At 35.4% G+C, this 12,341-nt stretch overlaps 1 protein-coding gene across 4 annotated transcripts in view; it reads right to left on the bottom strand.

The window, feature by feature from the left end:
* Positions 1–12,341, bottom strand: part of plch2a (phospholipase C, eta 2a) — a 100,483-nt gene that overhangs the window by 13,805 nt on the left and 74,337 nt on the right. For all 4 annotated transcript variants that reach the window (XM_043246658.1, XM_043246655.1, XM_043246657.1 and 1 more), the window contains 8 exons: positions 10,343–10,513; positions 7,919–8,012; positions 6,726–6,929; positions 6,405–6,525; positions 4,868–5,039; positions 2,397–2,504; positions 1,275–1,427; positions 19–117 (listed from right to left, as the gene is read on the bottom strand). In XM_043246658.1, coding sequence (XP_043102593.1) covers positions 19–117; positions 1,275–1,427; positions 2,397–2,504; positions 4,868–5,039; positions 6,405–6,525; positions 6,726–6,929; positions 7,919–8,012; positions 10,343–10,513 — 1,122 coding nt within the window. The remainder of the gene's footprint in view (positions 1–18; positions 118–1,274; positions 1,428–2,396; positions 2,505–4,867; positions 5,040–6,404; positions 6,526–6,725; positions 6,930–7,918; positions 8,013–10,342; positions 10,514–12,341) is intronic.

Below are 12,341 nucleotides of genomic sequence, written 5' to 3'. Positions count from 1 at the left end.
TACTGTATGTAAAACCACCTTGCGTTTGGAGAAGCTCCCCATGAAAGATCTACCAAGACGTTTGGTGCCACCAGCGCTGGCCTCGTCTCCAGTGTCAGTGCTGTCTTCTGCTTTTCCCTGCATTAAAAAAAAGATGTACTGCAGTGAAAATATGGAGAGGAATACATACATAAATATAATTTGGTATGACATTATCATGCCGAGTGAATATAAAAAAATATATTATTCAAATCTACATTTTTGAAATGTAAAAAAAAAAAAAAAAAAAAAAATTATATTTAATAATGAATACACACTTACACACATAGTACATATTTTAAAACATTTACATGTATTTAAATGTGTATATTTATATATAAATATACACATTAAATGTACATATGTAACATTTTTCTACATGCGTGTGTGTATATTTATAGTTACATTCAGGCTTTTATAGTTCAGACTATAAAAATAAAAATAAAATGAAAATAAAATAAAATAAAATTTTCTATAAAAATAAAATACATAAATATTATTTGTCACTCTATATATATGCAATACATGCCAGCAAAATGCAAAAGATTAAATTGAAATGCTAGTTTTGTAGTTTTTGCATATCAAATATTAGATATACAACACTGTAGCAGATGGACAACAGACTTATTCTTAGACACAACAATCACTAGGTGGCGACAGCAACCTATTCTTTCAAAATGTACAGTAAATGGGAGTTATCATGGAAAGCAGGATTTTTCTTGTTGGCACGATGATTAGCTATAATATTTTTAAGGGTGCATAATTCTCGGTGTCAAGGAGAGGGTGGACTTCAGGGGAAAAAAAGCTAAAAATGTATATAGCGTTTGGTCATTTTAAGCATGTTCGCATGTATCTCTGTGGGCCGTCAAGGACGGTGGTGTGGCACCTGCTGAGAAAAAAAAAAAAAAACCTCTGTGCGCAATCCTGTGTCTTATTTGGAAAAGCCTCGAGTCAGCCCTTAAATAACCACACAGCACACATCTGTACAAGGACAAAACCTAGCTAATTAGAGCACTTGCTGAACAGTTTAAATGAGTGGAATGTAAGAGAATAGGTAAAGCTGTTATAGGTCCATTTATAAAGTATATAAAATAGTGATTATTTCAACGACAATACATCAATGTAAATGCATTAACGTAGAGACTAGAACGCCATGCAAGTAGAAGTGAATGGGGTCATTTTGTCTGTAAATGTGGTAACATTTCCTCTCCTGGAAAGGAAGGAGTGACATGTTTGGTGAAGTACAGCTTATTAACCTTCAGTGGTGATTTGTCATGTTTTCCCGACGGCGGCAGGGCTGCGATAGTAAAACTGTCCGGATCTTCCCGGTCGCGGATCTTTGACTCCTTCATGAGGTTATCCAATTTCTTTTTTGCAACGTTTTCCGCCTGCTTCCTGTTCATAGACGTCTGGAAAAGGAGAAGCGAATTTGAATGGACTTAAAATTAGCATTGTAACGCCATTCGCAGGGAACAAGGTGAAGGTCAAAAGCATTCATCAGAATATCTAGGTTGGTTCAACCGAAGTCTTGACCTAATTTCACACGCTCAGAAGAATTCAGACAAATATTCACTTGCCAAAATGCCGTCTTTTTATTTTTACATTGAGGCACTTAAGAGCTTTCATTCAAAATGCATGAGTCTGTGAGGTTTCACTGAGAGCCTTTTGCATAAAGTACAATTGAAACATTCTGCTAAAAGAACATGACCGATGTAGAACGGCCTAAAGAATTGAAGATGAGCTGGAATCTCATTAAACTTTCAATAAGTTGACCAGGTGATATTTCAGCCTCAACTTAATAAAATGAAAACTAACTTTAGTATCATTAAAGGTATTGCATTAGCAACATTATTTTCATGACAAATAAACATTAAATCTCTCCTCCACCAGCTTACTACTCTCACTTTTCTTACTTATATACTTTATGATGGATTGTCCATTGCTTTTGCTAAAAAGAGCGGTATACAACAGAGCAGAATGCATGTTGTAGTCAATCCCATAATGCAATGCATTCGATTTTAGAATAGATAACTATTGTTAACTATTAACTAAGACTTTTCCCTCAAGTTGCTGCTTATTAATAGTTAGTGCGGTGGTTGTTAAGTTTAGGTATTGGGTAGGATTAGGGATGTAGAATAAGGTCAAGTAGAATAAGGCATTAATATGTGCTTAATTAGCACTAATAAAGGGCTAATATTCTAGTAATATGCATGCTGATATGCAACAAATAGGTTTAACCATAAAATAAAGTGTTACCATTTATATCCAGTGGTGAATGAACATTATCTATCCATTAAATTTTTAATGCAAAAAACAACAACAATAACTACTACTAATAATAAAAATAAAAATGCACCCCACCATCTAACAATACTTACATCTCCATTCATCAGCTTACAGTCATCCTCCATCTCATCGGCGCTGTCTTCATCAGAAACGTCCCCCTCCTCTGCATTCTCGTCTATATTTGGGGGCAGTTTTTTACCCTTTGAGCAAACACACAGAAAACATCTCAATACTAGTTCAGCGTTAAAACTGAAATCTGTTTGGAGAAAGTCTAAAGGTATGTTCAACATTAACTGAGGTTAGCTTTAACATCGGCAGTGGAGGATTTGAAAACAGCCATCAGGTCGAACACTTTCTGCTTATAACAGAGGTGTTTGCTTTCTTAATGGCAGCGGATTAAATACAATATTAATTAAATGAAGACATTTATATGAAAATACTTTTTGGTTGCAATTTATTTTCAGGTCCAAATTCACTATTGATTAGCTATGAACTCCAACTTTTACCTCATTAAAATCCATAAAAATAGGCTGCATATTAATAATTAGTAAGATAGGTGTTATGTTTAGGTGAGGCGTATAGGATTAAGGGATTTAAAATATCATACAGAATAAGGCATTAATGCTTTGTAAGTACTAATAAACAGACAATATGCTAGTAATATGCATGTTTTCTTTTTTAGAAGCTATAATATGCTATATATACCATTTTTACGATGACACAAACAAACGCATTTTATTTTAAGGTTCAATTCTCGCTATTAACAAACCTCTGGCAATGACTTTTGCCCTAATAAACTCATAATATGTTTCTTATTAATAGTGTGGTTGCTGTAAAATTTAAGGGGATTGGGTTAGACAAGGAATGTAATATATTATCATGCATATGTGCTTTCTACATACTAATAAACACGCAATATGTTAATAATAGGCATGGTGATAAACAACTATTTAATAGTAAGAACTCTCCCTACACTAAAATGTTATTAAATACTAAAATGTTACTAAATACAAACATGTTGGCATTGCATTACACTAAAATGTTACTAAATATGTGTACTAAAAGGCAAAGAACAGGATTCCAATGCAAAAAGCCAACTGAAGCCAACTCTCAAATCACCGTATACTCAGCATTGCAATCAGCAGTGTAAAAAGTCTCTTTTTAACTGCTGTCACGGCAAAATGACAGTTTCAAGAAAATCTTGCTGAGCAAGCTAGCTTTTGTAAATGTATTCATAGCAGCTACCTGAATAAGGTATGGCCTGCTGCTAGAATTTTGAAAGAAACACTACTGTCCCCTTGAGTACTGAGACGTCCTGCCGCAAGAATGCTCAATGCATCTGTGTCTGTTTTTTTATACATGAATAGGGAACGTTTCTGGCCCTAGGGTGTTCTATAACTAACAGCGACTTGCAAGACGATTACAACCAGCCACCCATTTTCACATATCACGCTTAAACTGCTTTATCAGTAAACGCTATGATTGACTGACACAGAACAGCACAATGATGTACTGACTGCAGAAATACAGCACTGACATTGACAGGGACATTAACAGAAAAAGGCCAGCGATAGTTGACAGAAACGGGTTAATCAATAGCGGTTAATCAATCAGACAATGTATGACCTCAAAGAGTAATTAGTTTTAGCATGTGCTGTCATTTTCTACTGTTGCATTAGCAGACAACGTAAAATAAATTTCTAAGCAATTCGGAGTCATTAAATTTGAGCGTTTAAAAAGTCTTCAGAACCTGTGCATGCAATCGTGCCGTGTTGAATTCTAATCTTGCTATAACAAAGCAGGCAAGTTCAGCGACTGAGCTGCGGTGCGAGTGTCTTCGCTGCGCTCCCGGTAGCCACGTGCCGAGCAATTTGTCAATACCACCGGCTGGCCCAGTTTGCAGTTCAGGATTCACTCTCTGGTGGGAACGCCAGTCTGTCTTCCAATTATAGCGCCAACTCGCTTGCCGAGCTGCTCCATCTACGGCCCAATTTTCAACCCTCACACTTTATTAAAAGCACAGGAGAGAGCTGCACTTCGACAAATAGATTTTATATCATTAATGCTGCACTGTTTTTCTGCTCTAAAAGGTTTTCTGAAAACAGCAACTTTGCAAAAAAAGCCAAAAACCTAAATGCAATGGTATTAAAATATCTATGATCTATTATTACTAAAATATTTGTGTATTGTTAAAATCGTAACTAATTATAAATTTCACCCCTTGGTTACAATTTACACAAAAAACTGGGAAATAAAATGCATGATGAATAAAATAAATAAAACTTGAAAATTACTATTTGAAAATTATTTTTGAATTTGCATGAAATAAATGTAAAGCTTATTTTTCAATATCATATTTGATCTAGTACTAGTATTTATGATTGCTTATAATTACAATTAAATCGACTTAATCAACAAAAAATTATGCTTTAAATTTTCTTTAATATATCAATGCATGCACTGCACACACAATTACATCATGCAAGTTGATTTACATTATGAATACCTCACATTACAATGGATTTACTTCATAGTGCTGATGTAAAAAGGTTTAGATGGTTACCTTAATGAGTACTTTGCCTTTTAGGGCTTCAGGTGAAGGCAGAAGACCAGACGGGTCAGCAGGGATGGAAGACACGTCCAGTTTATCACCCAATACTTCAGTCAGATACTGAGCCATCTTCTTCTGCTGAGGGACGCTGCAGTGATTCTCAATGGACAGAATCACTGGATACCTGATGAAAGATTGTCCACAAAACACATTTACAGATCTACCATAACAGTGAGTCTAAAGTAAGACAGCTTCCAATTTGGTCAAAGTGGCTCATTCGGAAACCTTCAGAGCATATTATTCAAATATAAAATAAAAGAGCTCACGTTTAGCTGTTTCCTGTCTGAGGTGGTTAAACAACAATTCTGAAGGTTAAGCAATAAATATTTTCAGTCATTTCAGGCCTTATTTCGTGCTCTATTCGTAGAAAGGACAGACTATTGTTGGTACGAGAAACCTCGAAACATAATCCATAAGTGAAAAACAGATCCGGATACTGACAGATACTGCTGCTTTCATTACAATTTATAAACCTAAACAAGCTCAAGTGGCATGATAGACGCATATCACATTTGATATATATGTGAAACATTGTCTAAAAATAGCTTATTGTTTACTGCGACCCTCAAGAACCCTTGACGGCGTGCAGCTTGATTGGATTATCACCTTAAGAAGCAACAACACCTCAAAGTCATAGCAATGGAGGAAACATGCTGTCAGTGTGAAAGGTGTATGTGGACACACACGTTCACACACTCCTGGACCTCCACTGCTCAATAGAGCTTACAAACACAATGTGTCTGTGGGCTAGAATTAACTGTCCTTCGCTGCCAGCAGTCAGACGTGTAAACCTTCAGGACTGAAACCTGAAGAAAAGCTGAGGCAGACCGCCGTGTAATAGTTTTCTTTACAAGACTCCTTAAAGGCTCCTAAAAAAACTAGGATATATCATGTATGATCACTAGAATGTCATATTTTCCAAAAACATAGATCAATGTGAAAATAATACATTGAAAGAATGGTGGTCAAAGTTAAATACAATGCCATAAAATAGTAGAACTACAATAGCAATATCAATTTTTTTTGTGAAATTATTAATCCAAAATATGTTTTTGTGTACATAGAATATGTATGCGCAATGTGTATATTTATTATGTCTATTGAATACGCGCACATGCATGCATATATTTAAGGAAAATATGTTATGTTTATATATTAAATATATTTATATACAAAATAAATTTTATGAATGTAAATATACATGTAAATATATACTGTATGTGTGTGTCTTTATATATTCGTAATAAATATACACAGTATACAAACACATATGTTCATCTTATTACTGCATCAGCTCTTAAAATCATCTCCTTAATGTAATTTGTTCACAGATTTAGTAAAATTCTAACTAAACAACAGCAGTCATACAAGTCATAAGTCTGGCTTATCACACTAATCGGCTGTTTATATCTCAGTCGACTAATATCTACCGTGTAATTACCTTCAGACTCAATTAATCATCTCATCTGATGCAGCAGAAGTTTCTTACTGTGTTTTGATGAACGCATATTTGTTGATAGTTTCGATAACATCTTTAAAGAGGATTTTGGAAGTCAAGGTGTAGCCATGATGTACGATTGGTTCTCCATCCTGTCCGTCCCAGCAATCCACTAAAGGATGGTGATAAAGAAGGTTATCATTAATGTATAAAATACATTTTTGAATGAATAATTTACTTTTTCCATTGAATTTCTAAACAAAACTAAAGCATCTTAAAAAAAGTTATTTGCACTGCATATCCACACCCACTGATTCGCTTCCTGCATAAGATGAAGCATCAAGAGACCCTGGAATATCAGGCCAGTCTCACCTTCCACACATCTGCAGCCGGCCTGCAGCACCCAGGCGTACATATCCACCCGCGACTGGGACATGAGCTGGTCGCCCATCAGGTAGGTGTTGTGGGAGGAAGCGATGAAGTAGTTACTGAGAGGCTGCGTCATGTCCTGGTTCACCTCGTAATGCTCAGGGTTGAAGATGTCCCCTGCAGGACTGCGCATGTAATTCGTAAAACCTGTGCCGTACAGTGAGAGGCGACTGTGAATTTTAACTTGATTTTCTTCTCTAGTAACTAAATTCAAAGTGGTTCATAAAAATTGCCAGTGGGATTTTAAATTAACTTAATTTTCAGTGTTTTTCTTTCTTGACATGGTGGTTAATTAACTTATAAATCCCATAATAATAATTGGACCCTGAAAGGAACTCATAAGAGGAATCCTTTGATATCTATTCACATTTTATAACTGTATTATAGATATTTTGTAAAACTTAATAACTAAATAATTAAAACTAAATAATTTCAGCAAAAACTGATTTATACTTAACTTAGACAGACCTTCACCGTCGTAATGCCATATTTAATTTTAGAGAGAACATTAAACAAGGCTGTAAGAGATAGAAGCATTACACTGACTATACTTTTGTTTAACAACTTACCGATTGTTAAGCTAATGAGAAGTTTTCTGTAACTCAATGCCAAAGTAACAAAACACAACATACAGTGTAAATAAATGTACCTTAATGTCTGTAAAAAAGATAATAACTGTTAAGAACTGTGGAAATGTGCCATCACAGTCCATAAAAAGGATCCAGTGCATGGAAATCCTAAGACTTCTTATAAAGGAAACGTTCAGCAAATACATTTAAGAGGTATCACTTTATTTTGATAGTCCACTTTAGACACTCTACTAACAGAAGTAACCTTGCAACTACATGTCAACTAGTAGTCATTAGAGTATTAGTAGACTGCTTAATATCTTCTAGCACTTTATTTCATTAGGTCCACAACATACTGACTATCAGAAACTTTGCAAATATATATAACTTACTCTACTAATTCTAAATCTACTACTCTACTTATCCTAACAGTCTATTTTGAGAGTTAGTAGACATGTAGTATTCAATTAATAAGAATTAGTTAACATGTAGTTACAAAGTTACCTATAGTTAGTAGAATGACTATCAAAATAAAGTGGAACCATTTTATAAATGAGACGTGCCTACCGTCAATACCAAGGACACCCAAAGTCTGGTTTTCAGGACAAGGTTCAAACTTGGCCACAATTTCGAGGCAGTGCTCCTTTGAGACATTTGTCATCTGGTAAACACAAACAAAGAAAGATGAAGAAAGATGAACAGGTGAGCGATTGAAATGTTGCAAAGCATTCAAAACAGATACTAAACAGCCATCTAATCAAATCAAAGCTTCCTTTTTATTCATATTACATACGGAATATGTGATAAATAAGACCACAGGGAGCCATGCTCACACAGCTAGCCCATCTCCGCTCTGGAGTCCGATTGTGACGCCCGACAGCTGCCGTTTAAATGGACTGATTAGTCAATGAGATTCTCATCCACGCCAATCAGTGTCAGATCTTTCCTCCAGCTAATGCAGCGGGGGACCGCGGGATCCTGCCAGCTGCGGATACCGAATCGCAGTAAACCACGCAGTACATCAACACCCTCTTTGATGATTAGCTGATGCTGGAACTTAAATGGATCGCTCTACTTTGTTTTCAGCTCCATTAAAAAACTAACCATGGCGCTCAATGAGGGCCACTATTTTTGCTGGTGACCGCTAGGTCTGGGTATTGTTTTTTTTTTCCATACCGGTGCCAAATCGATACTTTTAAAATAGTTATTGTGCCTAAACCGATACTTTTAAAAAAAAACTATAAATGAATAAACAAAAATTTCCCCAAAAAGGATGAACTGGCCATTAGCACTATAAACACGTGATGTCAGTTTCATATTCATAAGTAGCTAAACTAATAGCGGAGCTATCGCTGTAACTGAGTAAAGATATAAAGTTTTGAATGATAAAACAAAGACAGTAAACACTTGACTTCAACAATGTATCGTTTATCACTGTTATTTAGGCCATCTCTCTAATAGGTGTATTTTTTACATTAGACTATGGAACATATTTTCTGCCTAATTCATGTGATAAAAAGCCACATATCAGATCACACAAGAAAACATTTGTAAAAAGTATTGTGACGTTATACTGGTTATACTGAACTCTTTTGTTGAACAACAGGTTTAAAAATGTCGGTACAAGTGAAGTTTAGCCTTAGGCAGTTTAACTGAAGCATGTTTAGCTAAGTTAGTTAACTGAAGACTATCTGCTGCCAATTACTGCATTCACGTGCTCCTTGGATGCTCTTAGGTCCGAACTTGTGTTTATAAGTCGGAATTTGAAAACAACATGCACACTTGCAATACGAAATTTCTATATCGGTTCGGTAATGGTTACTTAAGTACCGGTGCCATACTGGTACCCAACCCCTAATGACTACTGGAGACCAATGTTTGTTATCAATCACACATTGGTGTGACTGAATAAATGCTTATTTTCTATATGGTTTGCGGTCGGTTTTTGTGTTTTTCATTTCAGTTCAGCTCTAGTTCTTTATATTGCTGCATTTCAACTTGTTAATGAGATTTTAATGACCGTCTGAAACATTATAGCGGCGTTCTGTCAACCACTTACTTGAAACACCACTTGAATCAAACATCATGTGGATTTGTGATTTGCCAGTCTGAAGTAATATGAAAATGTACCACTAGAGGTGATTTTGCAAATGAGGTTACGTAGGTTAATGAATAGCAGGATAACACTCACACTTGTTAACATATCAATTCACTCGAGACGACTGTAAGTTCAATGAGATTTCATTTTAAATCACAAATCAGTTGCGAGTCCAGAGGCATTTTTCAAAATATGTGCATATAATCATAATGAATGTTAACATACAATAATTTCCTAGTTGTTTTAATAAATAATTTATAAAACTGAAAAATTATAATGGGTAGTTGATGCATAACATTTCCATCAGCCTTTTTATGACCTCCTCACCTTCACTGTGTGCTGTGGTTTTTTATTAAAAGCACAAATTTTCCATGGCCCTCAATATCGACAAATATGAAGGAGCTGAGAACGTTTACAAATAATGAGTGGTCAGCTCTCTTCTCATGCATTTTTTAACCATTAATAATCACTTGATTCCTCAGTTGACAATACGCGATGCACGCCATCTCCCGAAGGTCCAAATTTATTCACGTCTAAGTGTTTATGTGTGAACAAGGTGTATATTAAATGTTTCATTGTGAATGACCTGTTAATGTAGTCTTCGCGTTTTAGGCGACTAAAAATTCAAATACAGCTTAAGCTGCCGCCCTCTAGCTGTTCTTCAAAACCATGAAAGATGAGATCTGAGAGTATGTGAGGACAGTCTTTCCAAATGTCGGGGGAAAGCGCCTATGGTCTCATTAGCACAGAAAAGACACATTGTATTTTCATCAAGTTTATCAAATTATATGCCTGAGTTAAAAAGGAGGGCATGAAAACAACACACAAGCCAGGTGCTTCACAGTATCTGCAGCCTGCTTATAATACAGTGGATTTCACCCACAAAACCTCACCTTTTGTTCAATCTCGAGGAAGCGTTTGAGGTCATCTGTGTCCAGGTGGTCTTTATGGTTGCTGTAGGTAAGCATCAGCAGGTACAGATCGCGCCGCGTTGACATCATCTTATAGAAAGAGCAGAACTCCTCAAATCCCAAAGTGCCCTGGTTGTCATCAGTGTCTGCCTCCTAAAAACCAGTGATGGAGAAACACTGAGATTGAGATCAATGAGATGAAAAAACTCTAAAGGGAGTTATTAGGTCCTTATATTATCAATTAAGAACATAAATAAATAACGATGGCATGAAAAATTAGGAGTAAAGCAAATAGTTCGCCTTTACATAATGAAAGTGGGGTGATGTAGTAATATTTTAAATGGTGTCCTAAAACACTGTCATTGAGGCAGACAATGAAAAGTTCTTTCTGGAACACAAACGAGAAGTTTAGCTAAATGTCCATGCTGCACTTTCCCATAACAAAAGCATAAAATAGCGGTTACAAATAAATAAAGTAAGTAAAATCACCATAAAGGAAATCTTTAAAGTAGCCTGTGTGAGGTATTCCAGGTGTTCTGAGCTCATGAGAAATTTGCTTTCACATATACATTCAAATATTAAAAAAAATCATGTTAATGATGATTACAACTACTTATGGTTTGTTCTATTGTAAAACTCCAAAACATTCAAAATTTAGTGCATAAGCATTTTATGATGCTTTTTTTGTCCTTTTTTAGTCTGACTCTGAATCTTCACTTACTTCCACTGTATGGAAAGAGCAAAGTAAATAATAAAATATGGCATTTTTGGATGAACTACCCTATAATTGCTTAGGAAGACTAAACCTGTAAAAACGGTTCTGTAATAAGTACAATTCACTTTAGATGACTGTTTACTTGCTGTTTATTTTGTTTTGAAAATTTGGGAAGACTATTTTTAAGGACCGATATTCACTATTTGCTAACATATATATTACTACTGTAGCATATTGGCTGTTTATTAGTACTTATAAAACACATATTAATGTCTTACTGTGAACAATCATATTTTAGGCCATTTTATTCTACCCAATACTTAAAAACTATTAACTATTAATAAGCAGCAAATTCTTATTTATTGAGGCAGTTTTATTGAGTCTTGTGAGAAAAATGTGACTAAAGACTTTTTTTATTAATGAATTATTTTTTTTTACCATTTCTTTTTAAAAGATAAAAAAGAGATACAGTTTTTTTAAAAAAAAAAGCCTGTAGCCCAAAACGTTTATGAACTGTAACTATTTTAGTTAAAACTGAAATTTTTAGTTGAACTTCTGTAAAACAATAATGCACAGCTATGAGTAGATTTGCTTGCTAAAGCCGGATTTCAGTAACTGATCACTGGCCATGATGGAAGGCAAACCAGCAGCTCTTCAATCAACTGCAGAAATGGCTCATTCAACAGCAGCAACCCACTGTCACAATTAAACCCCCGCCACGCTGAGAAGTCAAACCATAGAAAACAACAGCGCCTCCACATCTCCTGCAGCTCTCGGCCCATAAGAGCCCAAAAGTGTTTTCTCAGCTCAGTGAATCCCAGGCTCAGACGCCGGCACTGATCCGGAGAGCTGCTGAGTCAAACACACACATAAAGGCTTGTGGTGAGCCGAGGCGTGGAGGATGTAATAAACCCGGAGCTAAGCGCCTGAGAATTGCTGCTTTATGGAGAGAAGCGTGAAAACAGGTCACAAACACTGAAGCTGCTCAGAAGCGCTCCCTCTGAGGAGCTGACATCACTTCCTCTGAGTATATCGGCCTGAGGTATCTAAATTAAGCTCTTTTAAAATCTAATTGAATTCAATCAAATACAAAAAATCTAATTTTTTCCAATAAACATTTATTACTAAAAATGAAACATAAAATGATTTTTTTCTTCTCTTATTTTTCTTTTATAAGTAAAGATGTCGGTTAATGTGTAGGTTTAGGTTTGTTCAAATCACTAATTATATTATAATTTTAGTAACACTTTAGAATACTTTAGAATC

The sequence above is a fragment of the Puntigrus tetrazona genome, chromosome 8 (assembly GCF_018831695.1).
Source record: "Puntigrus tetrazona isolate hp1 chromosome 8, ASM1883169v1, whole genome shotgun sequence".
Lineage (NCBI taxonomy): Eukaryota > Metazoa > Chordata > Actinopteri > Cypriniformes > Cyprinidae > Puntigrus > Puntigrus tetrazona.
The sequence above is the reverse complement of the archived record's forward strand: the minus strand, read 5'-3'. Positions and strand labels throughout refer to the sequence as shown.